This window comes from Chenopodium quinoa, unplaced genomic scaffold (assembly GCF_001683475.1).
Source record: "Chenopodium quinoa cultivar QQ74 unplaced genomic scaffold, ASM168347v1, whole genome shotgun sequence".
Taxonomy (NCBI): Eukaryota; Viridiplantae; Streptophyta; class Magnoliopsida; order Caryophyllales; family Amaranthaceae; genus Chenopodium; species Chenopodium quinoa.
This window is the reverse complement of record NW_018745523.1, coordinates 1886902-1908915: the sequence shown is the minus strand read 5'-3', so window position 1 is coordinate 1908915 and position 22014 is coordinate 1886902. Positions and strand designations below refer to the sequence as shown.

The following is a 22014-nucleotide window of genomic DNA, read 5'->3' as shown; positions in this document are numbered from 1 at the left end:
AGCTGTCGCTAGGCGCCACACTCCACAGAGTGGTGGTACAGTCCAGACTTTGGCGCCAATGCTGGAGCTTCAATCCGAGACTGTTTTCGGTGTTATTAATCAACAGGGTAGAGGTGATCATTTGCGGGCTTGGGCGGGTAGCGGGTCGGGTTTATGCTTATTTTTTTGTCCAACGGGCTTCATGTATCAAACCCGAACCCTTTTATGCGGGCTATATACTTTGTCCATGCCCGCTTACTAAACGGGTCGGGCTTGCCCGCGGGCTAACGGGCCTTAAATTTTTTTTTATTTTTTTTTAACAACAATTAATCTATTTATTATTTACATGTGCTAACATTATTTTGGTAGAGTTGTCTTAAAATTTTTTTTTCACAAATAATGATAATAGAAATTAAAAACACACAAAATATGTCATAACATAAAATTAAAATAAATAATTGTAACCAATGAAAGCTTATAGTTCATTATAGACTTATAGTCTCTCTGTATTGATTATTTTATTTTCTTAAATACACAAAGTATTATTTTTATTATTAAATATAACACTAACTAAATAAAAATTATTAAAAGTATTATTATTATTATTATAATAAACAGGCCAGGCGGGCTAGCCCACGACACATATTTTCTTGTCCATACCCGCCCATTTACATTAAAGGGCCGGGCCTAGCCCGCCCAAATATCCAATTTTTTCAAAAAGGTTGTCCAAGCCCGCCTTTTTTGCGGGCCGGGTTGGGCGGGCTTAACGGGCTGTCCCGCCCATGAACAGCTCTACAACAAGGGTATGCCTAAACGTACTAGGTCAATTCTGATTAAAATATTAGACTTTATTGACTCAAATTAATTAATTAATTATTTAATTAGGCAAAGTTCTTTAAGTCATTAATTTATTAAACCTCAACACAAGTCAAACAAACGGTTAAGAAATCATAGTATATGCACAACAAATAATGCACAATTAGTCAAGTAGGCACAATATGATGCAATGAGTTTGCAATCTAACCATGGCTCTAGTTCTCTAAAGTTCGGGATATGGTTTAGTCAATAGAGGGTCCATGGTTAATTGTTCGGATGCACCGCGCGGAAGCCTATCCGTGAAGGGTTGGTGCGAGTGGATGGGACACCGCGAGTTTTAGAAAAAACTCGCTTCCATGGTTTGGTGAATTCAACATTCTCGGATGTACCCTTTGTTGCTTAGAGAGTTCAATCAGGTAGACAGAGCATGAATTCCCAGAGGGTTATGTCCATATGTAGAACACATATGGGTTTCAGAAAAGTGAGAAAAAAATTCAATCAGGAAGTAGGATCGAGCAAACAATACGAAAAACTCGTCGAAATTAGAACACATATTTCTGGCTCGGTATTGGAGGAATTTGGCGCCAGCAAACAGAGACTGGCGCCAGGTTTTAGATGTAGCGCCTGGCGCCAATGCTGGCGTCTGGCGCTACAGTTAAAAGTCTGGCGCCAATGCTCTGGCCCCTGGCACTAATTCCTACATGCCTCAGCAGCTTTCTGTGCTCGATAAAATTTTCCAATTTCGCGCAGTGTTATTTCGGTACTAGTTGTGAAAGATATTTCTCAAATTTCCTACGTGTAAAATATTATGTTTTTTACTCATTACGGATGGTCTTTCCAATGAGATCCTTTTTATGCATATGACAATAATGTTAATCAAAATTACGCACATGAAATACTTAGAACGTTTCGAGTCTCATCCACTCATTCTAAATCATCGCCGAAAAAAATTCAGGAATTAAAATAGAAATCCTCCCCAGTGGAGTTGCCAAAAACTGTAGAAAATAATTTCAAGCGTTAACCCCTAGCTTGAACCCCACTATGATCATACACTAAAGTACGGTGGCGTCCAAAAGGGAAGAAGATAGAGCAAAAGAGTCGCCAACAAGTTTTAGGAACTTGTAAACCATTCACAGGGTGAAGGTTACACCCCTTAACGATCCAGGAGATCGTCAACTCCATAAGGTCTTGAACCAAATAAGGGTTCGGGGATGAAGTTACAAATCCAACCTAAAAGAGATTGAACCTGCCCTAATAATAGGCCTCTACTTTATTCTGATCGTATTCATGTGCGCTTTCTGACTAACATGCAATCAATAGGATTAACCCTAAACCTGTTTATCTATGTTGGTTGAATATAATGCACAAATAAATCTATTATTGGCGATCACTTGAATTATAATCAAATTAACCCTAACAAGATTATTAATTATCTTATTAAGCGTGATTACAAGTATCAAATTCCCTTTAAACATGCATAAAAGGCGTGATCAAGCAATAATAATAAATATCAAGCAACATAATAATAATCAAAATAATAATAAAAATAATCATCATCACAATAATTACAACAATTATAACCATAAATCATAGAGAATAATCATAATAATAATAATAATCATATTTAATAATAATAATCATGTGAAAGCATAGCAAGATCCTAGGCATGATACTAACAAGATTAATAATAAACCCTAGCATGTCGCTAAGCAATAAAAATCAAATCTTTAACCCTAACATGATACTAACAATCATAAATATTAGGAAGAACATAGGAAGCATCGTAACAATCATATTTGATATTAAAGATACCCTAGACATGATACTAGGAATCAAAATAACATTCTAAACATGATTTCTACATCATAACATCAATAAATCAATTAAAATACTTATTTTGATGCCTCGTACCTCTTTCTAATAACAAAATACACACGTTAGTAACTTCAAGGAAAATAATAAACAACAATTAAATTAAATAATTGAAATAGAGATTTGGGACCAAACCCTTAGAAATTAAACCTTTCACGTCTAGGGCGAAGACAACTTCGAATATGGCTAGGTGTATCTAGATCTAATGAATGCGGAATTTTGTATGTAAAAGCTAGTTTAGAAAAGAGAGAGAGAGTAATCAAGAAAAATCTTGATGATAAATGGTGAATGATTATAGATGAAAACTGGTTGTAGGTGAATACTGATGATTGAAAACGGAGTTTTTACGACGTTATTTATAGAAAAATCAGCCAAAAAAGATAAAATATCAAAATAGAGCATTGGCGCACAAAAAAGAATCAGCGCCAGGCGCTACAGCTGGCGTTTGGCGCTGATCTGGAAAATTACGCGTTTTCTTAAAATCAGATAAAAATTGCCGTACAGGAGGATAAAATCTTATTTTCCTCAAAAATGCTCTTTGATTTTAATTAAAACTCTGAAAAGTCAACAAAAATCAATTTATCAATGCTAATTGAATTAGGAATGAAAAGAACCTTTTAGAAGAATCTAGAAGGCCAAAACCATTCCTAATTGCATTAGGAATGATAAATTATATTAGGCCCTCCCCTAGATTATTGGGCCGCATATAAGGCTCAAACCGGGCCTAGTTTAGTAAATTGGCCATAACTTCCTCAATATTTATCGGAATTGGGCTTATAATGTATCGTTGGAAAGCTTTTATCAAGCCCCATCCAACTACACTACTATTGGACCCATATCATGGACCAACCAAACCGGATTGGCTGTTTTCTTAAAATAAGTTTTCAAAAACAGAGAGAAGAGAAAAGAAATAAAACTTTCCGCAACACTAGACTTTCCACACTTTCGCTTCATTCGATTATGATTCGACGCGAAAGGTACTCATCACTGGGTTTGGTTTTGGGCAGACACAAATGGGTATCTACAATTAGCGTCGTTTTAGTTTGTTTTAAATTAGGATTTGTACGGAGTATAAATACTCCTCCGTAATACGATTTTACTTCTTCTCTTCTCTTCCCTTTTTACTCTTTCTTTATTTTCTTAATTGTTTTCTTGGATTCTCTCCCTCATAAACCTTTGTTCTTAATCCATTCTTAATTCCAGATTTGTTTGGTAACTATTTCTCCTCTTTTAATCTTAGTTATTTATTCTATTCTTTTAATTATTTCTTACTTTAATGCTTTGATTAGTTTAGTTTTTATCATGTGTGAGTAGTTTTATTTCTAGTGTTTATGGGGATCCTTAAATAATATGAAGGGGTAATTTATTGTTGTTAATTATCAATGCTAGATTAATTTATAAATTGATTGATTTAATGCTCTGTGACTAGATTAGGCCTGATCTTTTATGCATGAGCTTGACAATATTGATTCGAGATTCGACAGATGAGAATTGATGTTTAGGTCTAATTTCAATAGTCAGATTAATTTATAAATGGTTAAGTCGAGATTCGAGAGATGAGATTTAATACTGGTAGATTAATTCTGTGATTGTAATATGTAGCAAAAGCCCTTTACGATCTGGTTAATTGATGCATTGATGATTGACTATTATTGATTTTTGATATTGCATGATAATTTCTTATTGAATTGTTTTAACGCTTTACAATTATGGCTTGTAAAATTCTAGCAATATTGAATTGATGAATCGAGCAGATATTAATTTGATATTAAAGGCTATTTTCAATAGGAACTTAGATCTAGTAAATTGCGAGAGCCTGTTAGATCTATGTTGATTAATAAATTGCGAGAGCCTGTTAATCATGTTATTTATGCAATGTCAATGATTGATTATTATGCTTTACCCTGGAGTATTATTTATTGGTGAACCTATGCCCTAGATCCTTTTATATATTGTTTTCTCCTTATTCTCAATATTCGTAGTTTAGTTTCATATTCAACATATATATTGGTTACTTCATAATCTAGATTATATTAGTTAATTAGGAATAGAAAAACTTGCTTCCCTGTGGAGTTCGACCCTACTTCCCTATCTACTTTAGTTAGAGGACTTAGGTATTTACTTTTGATTAGGGGATACGACTTAACCCTGTCAGTTGGTGATTAAAATTGGAGGTCTAAAGACGCTATTTATAATGAAAACAGTCTGGATATGATAAAAAAAAAATCGGAGTTATAAGAAGAATAAAACACGCTGCTGTCGTCGCGCGATAGCCTGGCGTGCAGCGTTGCAGGCAATTTTTCCACACGTTATTTTTTATAAAATTAAGTGTAAAAGTCCGTACGAGGGGTAAAATTGTAATTTCATTCAAAACACTTCTTTTATTCCAAATAAAACTCATAAAACTCAATTATCAATCCTAATCACATTAGGATTCAAAAGAACCTTCTAGAAGATTCTAGAATATTATAATCAATCCTAATTGCGTTAGGAATGATAATTCATAATAGGCCCTCCTCTAGATCATTAGGCCGCATATAAAGATCAAACCGGGCTCAATTTAGTAATTTGGTCATAACTTCCTCATTATTCATCGGAATTGGGCTTCAATATATCGTTGGAAATCTCTTTTCGAGCCCAATCCAACTACATTATTATTGGACCCTTGTTATGGACCAAACTAAGCTGGATTGACTATTTTCATAAAATAAAACAGGTTTTCAAAACCAGAAAGAAGATAATAAAAACTAACCGCAACACTAGACTTTCACACACTTTCACTTTATTCGATTATGATTCGACATGAAAGGTATTCATCACCGGGTTTGGTTTTGGGGAGACACAAAAAGGTGTCTACAGTTATACATTGTGATTTCTGTATTTTGTGCACTATTCTACATTGCAATTATTATTTATGCGTTTATTATGCAAGACGCGCTTAGAGGCAAAGGTATGCAATTTGGTGAAATGATTCATTTATTACTCGTTCATGAATCATGATCATGGAGATAGAATGAGTAAAGGAAGGATTTAAATATTATAAGATGAGGTTAACATTGTGGGGTGCTTTATGCACTCAAGGTGTTTATACACTGAGGTAGTTAAAAGGAATAAATAACAAATGTTGCTTGTCTCATAAATCAAGAATTGAAATTGGAAACTTGCTTTACTTGATTGAATTGATATTGGATTGATTTATTGTTTTGCATATGATTCATCACTAATTCTAAACTTGTAAATCAAGTAAAGTGCTAGATGGATGAGCAATAAAACTCTGGATTTGTGCACATCTAGAGTATTGACAATTAGGGGTTGGGGTGCACGGGGTATTAGCCGTGCACTTTTTTAGAGGTCATCTTATCTACGAGTCTCTTATTTCAAATACTTTTCAAATGAGATCTCATACTAGCTACGATCATGGAGTCGCGTCCGTGATCATTGGATGTTTTATTGATGTTTCCAAAAGGAGGCATAGGGTTTTTCTTTTATTGATGTTCCAAATGGAGCATGGGTTGGACAACTTTGTCTATTGCTTAATCCAATGATTATAATGAAATTAATAAATTGTCATTATATAGAGGAGTCTTAGTACGTAGTGTTTGAATCGTTAATTAAATTGGATGTCATGATTGAATATTAGTAGCATGCTAGGGATTTCTTATAATATTTCATAGCTTTTATGTACTCAACTTTGCTAATTGCGTGCTTTTGTGTGCTTTTCTTTGGTCATGGCCTTCGCCTTTCAATGACCCTGTCATGATCCAATTTTTACACTTGCAATATTGGGGAGCAGATTAATCACAGGTATTTGCATAAAGTGGGATTTGCATCAAGTGATGGGTAATTGAGTGGAGAGTTGGTTCTACTTATGATTTATTTCTCGCAAAACTTTAAAATTTCTTAAACTCTGCTTTGATTTAAATGTTACTTTGTTAATAGGGTTTTGAATAAGGGCCTTAATGGTTCCAACTTGTAAGATTTAGTTTGGTTTTTTAATTATTGGTTTGAAACTTTAATTTAATTAAACTAGTTTTCCGCTGCTAAATTCTAAAATAGCCTTCACGTTTGAACACGTGGCAGTAGCACGTCAGTAATTCTCTTGGATTTTGTTCAGGGTATTCATAGGTTTAAAGAGAGAATTATTAGGGTGTTACATTTAATCTTTTAATAATATCATTATCCGGCTAATTTGTAATTAGTTGCTTTTAAATCTTAACTAATTAATTAAACCCTAGAACCACCTCCACACCACCATTGCTCCACCTCCGCCACCCTCCACCCACTACCGAACCTACCCCATCCAATTCCCCCCATGACAACACCCCTTTCTCGGTCCCCACCCTAAACCACCATTTGTGTTAGTTGCCCACCCTAAAATCACCTCCCTTTCACAATAACCCCCATCCCCATCCGCGCGGCCCTGACCCCCTACCCCTTGTCGGAAAACCTTGCTCGACCATCCCTGTAGGGAATATTTCAAGCATTAACCCCTATCTTGAACCCCACTGTGATCATACACTAAAGTATGGTCGCGTCCAAAGGGAAAGAAGATAGAGCAAAAGAGTCGCCAACAAGTTTTTTAGGAACTTGTAAACCGTTCACGAGGTTAAGGTTACACCCCTTAACGATCCAAGAGATCGTCAACTCCAATAGGTCTGGAACCATGACTTGTAGTTCGGGGATGAAGATACAAATCTAACCTAAAAGAGATTGAACCTGCCTTAATAATAGGCCTCTACTTTATTCTTATCGTATTCATGTGCGCTTTCTGACTAACATGCAATCAATAGATTAACCCTAAACCTGTTTATCTATGTTAGTTGAATATAATGCACAAATAATTCTATTATTGGCGATCACTTGAATTATAATCAAATTAACGCTGACAAATTTTATTTTGCAGGTCTTATCTACAGCCCACGTCCGGGGACAAGCGGACCATTTACAACCCACATTCAGGGACAAGCGAACCAACTACAGCCCACGTCCGGGGACAAGCGGACCATCTACATCCCACGTCCGGGGACAAGCGGACCACCATCATTTCATGACGCAAGGTTCTCGATACACAGAGACTTGCAATCTCATCATCTTTCGACTTTCCTCAAACATGGAAAGTATTATCCGGTGGATTTTTCTTCAAGTATAGAAAACCGCCAAATCGGCTTTCCTCAAGCATGGAAGGCATTATCGGTGGAACTCTTCAAGCATAGAATGACACCATATTCATCAGTCGGCTTTCTTCAGGCTTGGAAAGCGTTATCGGTGGATTTTTCTTCAAGTATAGAAAACCGCCAAGTCGGCTTTCCTCAAGCTTGGAAAGCGTTATCGGTGGATTTTTCTTCAAGTATAGAAAACCGCCAAGTCGGCTTTCCTCAAGCATGGAAAGCATCATCGGTGGATTTCTTCAAGCATAGAATGACACCAAACTAAAACGACGACTTTCCTCAAGCATGGAAAGTATTATCCGGTAGGTTTCTTCAGGCTTAGAAAACTACCAAACTCCTCAGTCGGCTTTCCTCAGGCATGGAAAGAGTTTCAACAGACGTCATCCGGTAGATCCCTTCAAGCATAGGAAGCTACCAAGCTCATTTGCCACCAATACACTGGTGTTAGATAAGCATTCTATCCCTTTACTCTTTTATCCGTAGAACTAACACTTTTCTGCAGGTATCGGCGTATACAGAATGATTTAAGATCGCATAACGTCTTTAATCATTCTCTGTCCCTATCGGCTACTTTGACTATCGTTTTCAAAACTGACGATTCTACAAACTCAGTTAAAGTGGGGGCTTCTGTAGACACCTAAAAATGTCTCCCCAAAACCAAACCCGTTGATGAACACCTTTCACCGCCATTATTGTTAGAGTTGAGTATTTAATCTTTGGAGTGCTTAAATCCATGTTCTATCCAATATATTTCAAGAACCAATCCAATTTCTAGCTCATTTCCCTAAACCAAAACCTATTTTCCACTTTTCGTGTCCACATCGCAAAACTGAGAGAAAATGATTTTATGGCTATAAAATTTTGATCCAATTATTATTTTGTTGGATAGTACTTTAAATAATCTTTCCAAAGATATATCATAAGCCCAATTCCGAGCTATAACGAAAAAGATATGAGCAAAACATTAAACTCGACCCAAAACCGATACCCTTCTACTAAAACGGCCATATATTAAAATATACAAATTATTTTGACCTGATTTTAATTGGTTTGGAAAGTAAACTTGATAATATTTCCAATGATATATTATATGATTTATTCCGAGTTACGGATCAAAAGTTATGATGATTTTAAAAACGCGTAAAAAACTGGAATTACCGCGCAACAGCTAAAATGCCGCGACGCGGCAAGATTTGACGTGGCACGGGAGAAATTCCCGTGACACGGTAATTTGGAGGGGATTTTCATGTTTTTTAGTGCCCCGTGAATTGTCATAAGTACCGTGACCCGGCGCCATATGCCGTGACACGGTGGACTTTGCCGCGTCACGGCGTTTTCTGCCGTGTCACGGTGGGTTGCTGACGTGTCACGGTGCTTAAAACTTCCCCGCGTCACGGGGAACTATGCCGCGACACGGGAATTACTGCCGTGTCACGGTAGGAATTCCCGTGTCACGGTGCCAGTGCTGTGACACGGGACAACTCCGTGTCTTTTCCGCGTAATCCCTTCACGCGTTTTAACTCCCGTAGGTCAAATATTTCCCGCTTCACTCTATTTTTCCCCGCGTCACGCTAATTTCCCCCGTGACACGGTAGAATCTGTCGTGTCGCGGTAGCCTTTTTTAGGGTTTTTATCTTTTTAGGGTTCCGTGTGTTCCCTCTGCTCATTTTCCCTATAAATACCCCCCTCCTTTCTGCAGTTTGGGGCACCAATAATCATTCTCTCTCACCTTACACCAAAAATCATTCTCTTCTCCCTCTTTAACCTAATTTCTAGCCTCCTTATTCTTCCATAATCCCTAAGCACTCCAAGGAATCTATACTTAACCCGAGGTTCCGTCCTTAAACCAAGGCGTGAAAGGTACAAATAACTGATGGTTTGGACCAAATCAACTCTACTTTTTATTTAATTTAATTTTCATTTACTTTGTATTTTCATTGAAGTTACTAACAGTTTATTCATGATGTAGCAATTCAAAGGAACGCGCAAATGTGAGTAATTAATTAATTTTATTACTCTTATTTTTAATATTGCTAGTATCATGATTAGGGTTGTTATTATTATTATTATTTGATTTGACTCACGTTATTATTGTTAAATTGCTTCCAATATTAATGTTTGTTCTATTATATTTATTGATCGCCATATTGCATGTTTAAAGGGAATATGTAATTGAAAATCACGCCTAATAAGATAATTTGGACAACCGGTTAAGGATCCTTTTAATCTTATTATTAATTGAAGTGATCACCAATATTTTAGAATTATGTGTGCATCAATATTCAACCAATTTAGCCTAATAATAGTTTTGAGCAAATTGAATATTTTGTTTGTATGCCTTTGAGATTGCAGGAATGTTTTTCACTATAAGAATTGAGTAGAGGCCAATACGGGCGAATGTGACTCCATGACTTACTTCGTACCATCATCCCCGATCCTCCTTTCGTGGTTCCGAACCATATGGAGTTAGTAATCTCATGGATCATGAATGGGGTGTAACCTTCACGGGTCAATCGTTGTTGCCTTTGTTGTCCCTTATTCGTGGTTGCCTTTTTATGATCCGTGAACGGTTTACAAGTTCCTTAAAAACTTGTTGGCGGCTCCCTACTTTCCTTGTCCCTAACCATATTATGTCAATTCCCACTTCCTATGAGTGCCAAGCATATTCACACATGCTTTTTACGTAGGCGCACTTCAAACGACGCCTACAGAAGTACAAAGATAGATTAGTTATTACTCATGACATGTCATCAATCCTTTGCAAAAAAAAGAACCAATCACATGCTCCTAATTGAAATTTTTTAACCAATCATATTCATTGTAATTTGGCACAAGAATTATGAGTGAGATTAGGTAAGGATGATTGAGAAAGCATTAAATATAAAACAGAAAAAGAGAGTTGATTTACTAAAAAAAACTTACCAAAAATAGAAAGGAGGAATGTAATTTTGGAATACCAAAAATAGAAAGGAGGAATGTAATTTAGGGACGGAGGGAATACCAAATTCCCTTTAAACATGCATAAAAGGCGTGATCAAGCAATAAATAATCATCAAGCAACATAATAAATAATCATAATCATTAATAATCAAAATAATCATAATATTCATGTTAAAGCATAATAATAACAGCAAGATCCTAGGCATGATACTAACAAGATTAATAACAAACCCTGGCCTAGCATGTCACTAAGCATTAAAAATCAAATATATAGCCCTAACATGATACTAATAATCATAAATATTAGGAAGAACATAAAAGACATCATACTTTTAATCATACTTGACATTAAAGTTACCCTAGACATGATACTAGGAATCATAATAACAACCTAAGCATGATTTCTACATCATAACATCAATAAAATCCATTAAAGTACTTACTTGGATGCCTCGTATATCTTTCTAATAACAAAATATACACGTTAGTAACTTTAAGGAAAATAATAATTAACAATTAAATTAAATAATTGAAATAGAGATTTGGGACCAAACCCTCAGAAATTAAAACCTTTCACGTCTAGGGCGAAGGCAACTTCGAATATGGTTAGGTGTATCTAAGTCTTGCGAATGCGGAATTTTGTATTTTTGAGAAAAGGCTAGTTTAGAAAAGAGAGAGAGAGAGTAATCAAGAATTTCTTGATGAGAGTTGGTGAGAAGAGAGAATTGGTGAATCAAAACGGAGTTTTTAGAAGGCTATTTATAGAGAAAATCAGCCAAAAAGATAAAAAAATCAAAACAGAGTTTTGATGCGCAAAACGAGGTTAGCGCCAGGCGCCAAGCTTAGCGTGAGGCGCTAATGCTGGCGTTTGGCGCTAACTTAATTATTGACGCGTGTAGACACCCATTTGTTTCTCCCCAAAACCAAACCCAGTGATGAGTACCTTTCACGACGAATCATAATCGAATGAAGTGAAAGTGTGAAAAGTCTAGTGTTGCGGATAGTTTTAATTCCTTTTCTCTCTGTTTTGAAAACTTATTTTAAGAAAATAGTCAATCCAGTTTGGTTGGTCCATGATATGGGCCAATAGTAGTGTAGTTGGATGGGGCTTGTCAAGAGCTTTCCAACGATATATTATAAGCCCAATTCCGATGAATATTGAGGAAGTTATGACCAATTTACTAAACTAGGCCCGGTTTGAGCCTTATACGCGGCCCAATGATCTAGGGGAGGGCCTAATATGATTTATCATTCCTAATGCAATTAGGAATGGTTTTAGTCTTCTAGATTCTTCTAGAAGGTTCTTTTCATTCCTAATTCAATTAGCATTGATAAATTGACTTTTGTTGACTTTTCAGAGTTTTAATTAAAATCAAAGAGCATTTTTGAGGAAAATATACGATTTTATCCTCCTGTACGGCAAAATTTATCTGATTTTAGAAAACGCGTCAAAAAAAAGATTGGCGCCTAACGCCAGGCATTGGCGCCTGGCGCCAATGGCTAATGGCTGGCGCCAATCTCGTTTTGCGTGCGCCAGACTCTGTTTTGTTTATTTTATCTTTTTGGCTGTTTTTCTCTATAAATAACGTATTAAAAACTTTGTTTTTATTCACCTACAATCAGTTTTCATTCGCATTCATCAATTCTCGCATTCTCTAATCCATCTCTCTCTCTTTTCTTTTTCTAAACTTGTTTTTACATACAAAATTCCGCATTCGCAAGATCTAGAAACACCTAGCCATATTCGAAGTTGTCTTCGCCCATAGACGTGAAAGGTTTAATTTCTGAGGGTTTGGTCCCAAATCTCTCTTTCCATTATTTAATTTAATTGTTTTTATTATTATTTTCCTTGAAGTTACTAACGTGTGTATTTTGTTATTAGAAAGAGGTATGAGGCATCAAAGTAAGTACTTTAATGATTTTTATTGATGTTATGATGTAGAAATCATGTTTACATTGTTATTACGATATTCCTAGTATCATGTCTAGGGTAACTTTGATATTAAATATGATTGTTATGATGCTTCCTACGTTCTTCCTAATATTCATGATTGTTAGTATCATGTTAGGGTTAAAGCTTTGATTTATATTGCTTAGTGACATACTAGGATTTGTTATTAATCTTGTTAGTATCATGCTTTGGATCTTGCTATTTTTATTATGCTTTAATATTAACATGAACATGAACATGATTATGATTATAATTGTTATAATTTATGATGATTATGAATATTATTATTATTATTTTATTTATGACGATTATTATTATGATTATTATTTTTATGATTATTATTATCTTGATGATGATTATAATTTTATTGTTATGATATTTATTATTATTATGTTGTTTGACATTCATTGTTATTGCTTGATCACACCTTTTTATGCATGTTTAAAGGGAATTTGATACTTGTAATCACGCTTAATAAGATAATTTAATAATCTTGTTAGGGTTAATTTGATTATGATTTCAAGTGATCGCCAATAATAGTTTTATTTGTGCATTAATATTCAACCACCATAGATAAACAGGTTTAGGGTTAATCCTATTGATTGTATGTTAGTCAGAAAGCGCACATGAATACAATCAGAATAAAGTAGAGGCCTATTATTAGGGCAGGTTCAATCTCTTTTAGGTTGGATTTGTACCTTCATCCCCGAACCCTTATTTGGTTCTAGACCTTATGGAGTTGACGATTTCTTGGATCGTTAAGGGGTGTAACCTTCACCTTGTGAATGGTTTACAAGTTCCTAAAACTTGTTGGCGACTCTTTTGCTCTATCTTCTTCCCTTTTGGACGCCACTGTACTTTAGTGTATGATCACAGTGGGGTTCAAGCTAGGGGTTAACGCTTGAAATTATTCCCTACAACGCGTTTTCTAAAATCAGATAGAAATTGTCGTATAGGAGGATAAAATCGTATTTTCCTCAAAAACATTCTTTTATTCTGATTAAAACTCTAAAAAGTCAACAAAAGTCAATTTATCAATGCTAATTGAATTAGGAATGAAAAGAACCTTCTAGAAGAATCTAGAAGACTAAAAACATTCCTAATTGCATTAGGAATGATAAATCCATATTAGGCCCTCCTCTAGATCATTGGGCCGCATATAAGGCTCAAACCAGGCCCAGTGTAGTAATTTGGCCATAACTTCCTCAATATTTATCGGAATTGGGCTTATAATATATCGTTGGAAAGGTCTTTTCAAGACCTATCCAACTACACTACTATTGGACCCATATCATGGACCAACCAAACTGGATTGGCTGTTTTCTTAAAATAGGTTTTCAAAAACAGATAGAAGAGAAAAGAAATTAAAACTATCCGCAACACTAAACTTTCCACACTTTCACTTCATTCGATTATGATTCGACGTGAAAGGTACTCATCAATAAGTTTGGTTTTGGGGAGACACATTTGGGTGTCTACAATCCCCAATCTGCCTTTATCCCTTTTTCTTCTAATCACCACCCTAGGGTTTCAATTTTAGGGCTTTAGGGTTTCAATTTTAGAACTATAGGGTGGTGATTAAGGGGGGAAGGGGTGGAGGAGGCTTAGGGAGGGCCTAATAGGGTTCTATGGCAAGGGGGAGGGGGTTAGGGTCCCCGGCGGGTAGGGAGGAGGGATTTTTCAAAGGTGGGAGGGATTGTTGGGGGTTTTGAGGTAGTGCAATGGGTGGTTTAGGGGTGGGGTGGATGTCGGGGCGGGGGTAGGCTGCCGGAGATGGTGGGGATGAGGTAAGGGGCCGTCGGAGGCGGTGCAGTGGTGGTTTAGAGGTGGTGTTAGGGTTTATTTAATTAATCATGTCTTAAAAGCAACTAATTACAAATTAGTCGGATAATGATATCATTAAGAGATTAAATCACCTAATTAGGGGTAGATTAGGGAAAAGGATAGCAATCACTAGAATTAATCAGTTTTAGGGGTAGTAATTAACAACTTCTTTTTAGGGGTAGTAATTCACAAAGATCCCCCTCCCCCCCCCCCCCCCCCCCCCCCCCCCTTTGAGGTGATAATTAACAAATTTTCCATATATATAGAGAAAAAAAAAACTTAACTAATCCTCTTAAATTATGTAGCAGGGTAAGTTAGGGTAGATCTCACTACATATAGAGAAGATTGTTTAACAATCAAGTTTTATCAATGACAAAACTAAATAAGAGATATAATGATGAATTAAATAATATAACTGCGAATACTCAAATATCAAATACGAATTATATAACAATAAAAACATCTAGAATTAAATATCACAACTAGCATAATAAATACAAGACAAATTCCTACTCTAACTATATGTTCACAGGAAAAGGCACGCTCTATAAAATACCAAAAATCTGTCTCGAGTTGTCAATCAATGACTTCCCTAAGTAACAATCAAACCTACTTTAGTGAAATCATGCAAATTAAAGACATTAAGTCTGACACCCTAACTTCTTACAATCCATTCTACTTACTTTTGTGGAGAATTTCATATCCTAAATTGAAATAATCAAATCCGTCAAAACTCAACTCCCGTTGCGATCAAGACAATGAAATAATAAAAATACCAATTATCCCTTATCTAGTGTTGGCATAACCACAATCAATTAAGCATGAACACATAAACATCAATTGAGAATTTAAAAGAATAAATCAATTATCAATCATGGCTAGGGTTAGTTCAACCTAATAATTATAGAATAAGAATCAACTCTAGCATAATAAAAGATCGAAACAAACATAAAAGAAAGAGATGAAGAAAATATAATACTTGAATTGTATAAAATAAAACTAGAGAGAAAACTAGGGTTCTAAAGTAACAGGTAATGGGATTTTGAAATAATAAAGCTAAGGAGTATTTATAATAAAGCTAGGAGTTAAAATTAGGGGTGAGCATGGGTCAGGCACCCGTACCATTAACACAATCGATTCGGATAACCGATAACCAATAACACTAAAAATGATAACCATGAACCGAATCGATAAGTTCGGGTACCCAGATTTTTGGATCAGTTATCGAGTACCCAATATGATATCCAATATTATGATATCATTCAACACTAATTAGCAACAATACCACATGAACTTGACCAAATTACTAATAATATTAGTAATCATTCAAATTATGGAGTGATTATGAAGTAAAGATTTTAGATTTTGGATAAATAGATTTAAGTAGGAAAAGGAAAGAGAAACTTGCTTATCGGATTGGATCGGTTGGGTAACCATTAATTTTAAAATGATTACTAACAACTGTACTCGATAAGAAATTATTGGATTAGGTACCTGAACCATTATGGCTATGGGATTGGGTACCCTAATTTTTGTATTTTTTACAGTTCGGGTTTTCGATTTTTGGATAATTTTGCTCAACTCTAGTTTAGATAGATTTAGGAAATTGATCTGGGCTAAATCGTCCAAAAATCTTATAGGCATGGATGTGCCTCAATTCACTCGCCAGAGCATGGATATACTGCATGCGTGCGTAGCTCGTCTTAAAACGGTCATAACTTGAAATCCGGAGCTTTGTTTGAAGCGTGAATATATCATTGAAAAGCTATTGAAGTCTACTTTCCAATGCAATTTAAATCACTCCATTATCATTTTTACATCAATAATATAGTTATGAGAAAAATAATGAATGAGACTCATATTCACCAAGTCTCTCATCGGCACTTTGCTTCATTCTAGCTCATTTTTGCCTCGAAGAGATGAGTTGAGATCCTTGAGCGATATGGCTTCATGCTCCATGATATTATATATACTCAAGATTATCAAACCATAATCCATTTGAATCCAAATCACCTTAAATTTATAAAAAAAAAATTAAAAAAAAAACATAAATGGAGAGTTGTAGAGCATAACTTAATAATTAAGCAAATAATGTAAAGCAATTGCGTGTAGATAAGCACCTAAAATGTGTACAAATTAGGACTTATCAGTTAATGATGAGACTTAAACCCATAAGAATTTTGATCACCTTCCAAATTATTAAAACTTTGAAAATAAAATTATCATTCATAGATGATGATCAACAACCTAGAATATTGAGAAAAACTTAGAAAATTAAAATAATAAAAAAAAAAAAACTCTTAGCTTATAGATGGAAAGAACAAAGCAATTAAAAAAAGTAAAAAAAGTAAAAACAAAGCAATTATAGATGGAGAGAAAAGGTTATTATTTCAACCTTTAGTTCGTTAATAGTTTAGAGGAAACCCAAGTTAATTTATGATATTAACATCCTAATTTATCTCCTCTCACAATTTTGTACCTTTGGTTCCGTGTCACTTTATTAGAAAAAATTTATAATTTAAAACATAAAAGATAAAGATTATATTATGAGGGCAAATATGTTTACAAGTTTATCTTAGATTAAACTTGGATTTTCTCATTAACTAATGATGAAATAATATATGTATAGTCATATAGAGACTATTGAAAAAAAGTGTAAAATCAAGCCAAGAGCATAATCAGGAAACGACGTCTAGCCTTGTTCTCTGAACCATAAAAAATATTCGGTAAAAATTTCTTAAGTTCATTAAAAATTAATCAATTTAGTTTAGTAAGAATTAGTAACTTTAAATAAGAAATAAATAGAGATCGAACCATAGTTACACTATATTTGGATAAAAGGTAATGGAAGGAAAAGAAAGGAAGATAAAAAGAGGGGAACAAACTCTCTTGGGCCTTGTTCTTTTAAGTTGTTCTTCTCTTCCCTTCTATGCTTTATTTAAAAATAATAATTAATATTTAATAATAATAATAATAAATAATGACAATAATAATAATAATAATTAATATTCAATAATAATAAATATTTAATAATAATAATAACTATATTTAAAGATAATAATAATAGTAATAATAATAATAATAATAATAATAATAATAATAATAATAATAATAATGCTCTACTATGCTGAAATCTGCTTTGCTCTGTCTTGTTCTGCTGACTCCTACTCTACTCTGCCCAGAAGCTAAAAGAACAGGGCATTGTTAGGATAAAGGATTAGGGAAGGAAGGAAAAGGAGAGGAAGATATCCATTTTTCCTCTCTCTTTAATATAAGCACAATCACTCCAAGATTGGAGAGATTTGAAGGGATAATTGAGCTCACCTCCCCCTCCCTTTCTTTTCCCTTCATGTCCTCTTCTTTCCCTCTTTTCCTTTCTATCCTTAATCAATTACTATCCGAACAAAGCATTAACTTAATTTCAATTTAATTAAAATAATTTAAGTTCAGTAAAAAAATAAGGAAGAAGAGAAAAAGTTATTATTTCAACCTTTACTCCTTTAGTTATTAGTTAGGAGGAAACCCAAGTTTTTCTATGATATTAAAATCCCAATTTATCTCCTATCACAATTTTATATATTTGGTTCTGTGCCAAAAAAAAGAAGATAAAGATTATATTGTAAGGGAAAATATGTTTACAGGTTTATCTCAGATATAAACTTGGATTCTCTCATTAGTTAATGATGATCTGAAATATATGTATGGAGACTATTGACAAATGTGTAAAATCAAGCCAAGAGCATGATTAGGAAACAAAGTAAGGGCTTGTTCTCTAAATCATACAAAAAATATTCGGTAAAAATAACTTAAGTTCAGTAAAATTAATTAATTTTAGTTTGGTAAAAATCAGTGACTTTAAGGAAAAAATATTATAGAGAATCAGTTACACTCTATTTGGATAAAAGGAAATGGAAGAAAAAGAAGGGAAGAAAAAAAAGAGGGGAACAGACTCTCTTGTTTGGGTAAAGAAATTGGGGAAGGAAAGGAAAGAAGAGGGAGAGATTTATTTTCTCTTCTCTTTACTATAAGCACAATCGCTCTAAGATTGGAGAGATTTGAAGGGAGAATTGAGCTCATCTCTCTCTCTCTTTTCCTTCCCGTCTTCTTCTTCCTCTCTTTTCCTTTCTTTCGTTAATTAATTACTATCCAAACAAAGCGTTAAAACAATTTTAATTTAGTAAAAATAATTTAAATTCAGCAAATATAAGGTAAAATGAATGGAGCCGAAGTATTATCTAATTGCTCTGTAACACATGAACTATTGCTCTACTCTCCAACTTTATACTAGCATTTAAGTCCTAAACCTCGGAGGCAAAGCTATGCATGATTGCCATCAAGCAACCATATAATGAGTTTCTTTACTTATTATCACAACACCAAAGATAAGATAAATATGAACCACACATCAACCATACTATAAACAAAACTATAACCGTTTAAACAGATATACTCACTATTTTTTGACCCACAAAAACAATACTAAAAAGCAAGAAAAACTATTCCACTTTAATTTATGACATATCAAAAAAAATGATGGGCAGTACTGCTATTTACTTGAACACTCCTTACAGGTTATCTTCAAGTTTCTTATCTTCTAACAACTTTAAACATTACAATACAACAAAATACACTATTAGAACAATTAGTACCAAAAATCTAAGTAGCTTTAATAATAACAATAATACAAGGCAAATTAGAGCTATTGGAATTGTTCCTGAGAGTGATCAAGCTAATGAAACAACTGATCAATCAGAGGAAGAACTCGAACCGCCTTATGTTGGATTTGCATTTGTCAGTGTAAGTACATCTCAAACTTAATTTCTTCTTTTTTTGTTTACATGTTTTATTGCAAGAACGAAAAAAAATTACTTGAGATGGTTAAAATTTTAAATCCATATCCGCCTCACTACCCTATGTTGGTACGATTATTATCTCCATGTGAATCCCAACCCGTCCTACTCTTACCTAGAGTAGGTACGGGGCGGTATCCACAAAACTTGCCCCATTTGTCATTCTATTATATTTTGTTAGTTGTTACTTGTGCACCTTTTGTACACGAGAACCTTTTTAAGACATGCATGGTATGATTAGTTGTACAATATAAATTATTTTTATTAAATTTCTCTGTTCTCTGTTTTCTTAATCCGATTTTCGGGTTTTTGATTAATTAGTCAGTGTTACTCCCCGATGGAACGCCTGATTTGCATTTGCGATCAGCAACGGGTGGACAAAAGCTTAGGGATATAATGTTGGATAATGATATTGACCTTTATGGACCATATGTAAGCTCTTAATTAAGCTCTTAATCATTTGTTAATTTAATTAAGTACATTGCTTATATTATGAAACTAGTGAAGTGAAATTAACATTGCTTTATATTTTGTCGAATTTGAATTTTTCAGGCAAGACCACTATTAAACTGCGCGGGTAGTGGAACATGTGGATCCTGCATGGTTGAGGTGATCGATCTCACATATATGAATATCAATATCAAATTTCACTTGGGAATAATTCGCTTACCATTGATATAACTTATACTCTAATCAAATACAAAATAATAGCTAAATTAGGACGAATGTGATACTAATTTGATCATATACTTGGTTATTTGATTAGGTGATTGAAGGCAAGGAACTTCTAAACCCAAGAACTGAAAAAGAGAAAGAACATCTTAAGAAGGTACGGAGTAATATATACTTGTGTATTACTATTAGACTCCCCTGTTACTCAATTAATTACATTTATGTGAACTTATTATGATTATGTTTAATGGGAAATTAATTAAATTTGAGCAGAAACCAAAGAATTGGAGACTTGCTTGTCAAACAACAGTTGGTACACCAGATTCAAGAGGAATGGTCAGTAGAACCTTCTTCTTAATGAATTAGGCTCATTAATTATTTAATTACAACATTAATTTTGATATAATAACAGTATAAACTAATCTAATACTTCATATATCTTAATGTTTTCATGTGATTTGGCTGTGCAGGTTGTCATCCAGCAACTACCAGAATGGAAAGCACATGAATGGAATTATGAAAAAGATTTTCCTAGTGTTTCTTGATAGTTTGTTACATACTTCAAATATTTTGTATATTATCGATATTAATTTAATATATGAATGAAATTCAAATAAAATTTTGAGTCCTTTATTCTTCATGGATTGGATGGAGTTTTCACTTTTAGCATGAGTAGCTTGGGAGTTGTGTGACAAGATTTATCAAATTGTAGACTTGTAGTGACACATTTTATTTTGGACTATCGAAGCAAATTAAAGATTAATACGCAAACTTAAGTGTTACAATTGGTCTTGAAATGTTTAATTTGACACGAGCAACCAAGAATTTAGCATGGGTCAGGCTAAAACGAGAGTTCATTGACAGACATGGCATCAAAATGGCCCAACTAGCAAGCACAAAAGACACATTAATAGGTCATGGGTCGTGCATGAACATCATTTAAAAATATGCACATGCTAGACACGAGAGCAACAAACTGGCTTGGGGCTAGCTTGCACAACACATTATCAAGATCATACATGAATTCCCTGTAATATATATCAGTACAAGCTCAATACTACACATGTTTTCTTGGCTCATTCCGATCCAAGGACAACCTACTTGAACATGAGCTGCACTGGCACAACACATGCATGGGCTTGCACGACCTGATATGTGTCTAGTAGACTTTGTAGAGTATGTGTTCATGAGTCATGACCTTATGACTAGTAGAGTATAGTGTATTAGTGTTACACAACTTACATTGTTACCACATTGGTATGTGCAAACTGGTGATACACCCCTGGATTAGCTTCACGATTTAACCAAATCCATGTAGCCAATCGTACACATTTCTATAGTCATTCCACATACCAATTATGCATACTGCATTACCGCGATAGGTTTAGGTGATTATTGGTTGTGTGATACACTATAAACTAGTGTATTCCATCTAAAGTAGAACTGATATTTGTGTAGTTGTGCTTCTCAAAATTTAATTAATACAAAACTTAATTTTTTTTTTTATTTAAAATTACTACATATAATACTCCTTGATGATCTTGAATGGCCTTCTACATATGGAAACGGAGGTAGTATTTAACACTTGATGATATACATATTTAAAACTGATAATGTTGTACATCAATGAAGTCTTGACCTAGTGGTTAAAACTTAGGATTTATGTACGTAATCTTTGAAATTATACTTTGTAGGTATGAATTTGAGTTCTTGCATAATGGATTTTTGATATTGATTTGCATTATTAGGATTGCTACATGAAGAACAGTAGAGCTGTTCATGGGCGGGACGACCTATTAAGCCCGCCCAACCCGGCCCGCAAAAAAGGCGGGCTTGGACAACCTTTTTGAAAAAAATTGGAAATTGGGGGGGCTAGGCCCGGCCCGTTAATGTAAATGGGCGGGTATGGATAAGAAAATATGTGTCATGGGCTAGCCCGCCT

At 34.4% G+C, this 22014-nt stretch overlaps 1 protein-coding gene across 1 annotated transcript; it reads left to right on the top strand.

Annotated features, from left to right (window-relative positions):
- The first annotated feature begins 18995 nt into the window (after positions 1-18995).
- LOC110715380 (photosynthetic NDH subunit of subcomplex B 3, chloroplastic-like) lies at positions 18996-20699 on the top strand. Its single transcript, XM_021893955.1, has 6 exons — positions 18996-19347; positions 19722-19832; positions 19953-20009; positions 20167-20229; positions 20346-20408; positions 20543-20699. The coding sequence occupies exons 1-6, from the start codon at positions 19081-19083 to the stop codon at positions 20615-20617; spliced, it is 636 nt and encodes a 211-aa protein (XP_021749647.1). The 5' UTR covers positions 18996-19080; the 3' UTR covers positions 20618-20699.
- Positions 20700-22014: the final 1315 nt, after the last annotated feature.

Coding starts and splice junctions, on each gene's coding strand:
- LOC110715380 (XM_021893955.1), top strand. CDS start 19,081: ATGATGGGCAGTACTGCTATTTACTTGAACACTCCTTACAGGTTATCT. Junction 19,348..19,721: donor TTGGATTTGCATTTGTCAGT/GTAAGTACATCT, acceptor TTGATTAATTAG/TCAGTGTTACTCCCCGATGG. Junction 20,230..20,345: donor AGAAAGAACATCTTAAGAAG/GTACGGAGTAAT, acceptor AAATTTGAGCAG/AAACCAAAGAATTGGAGACT.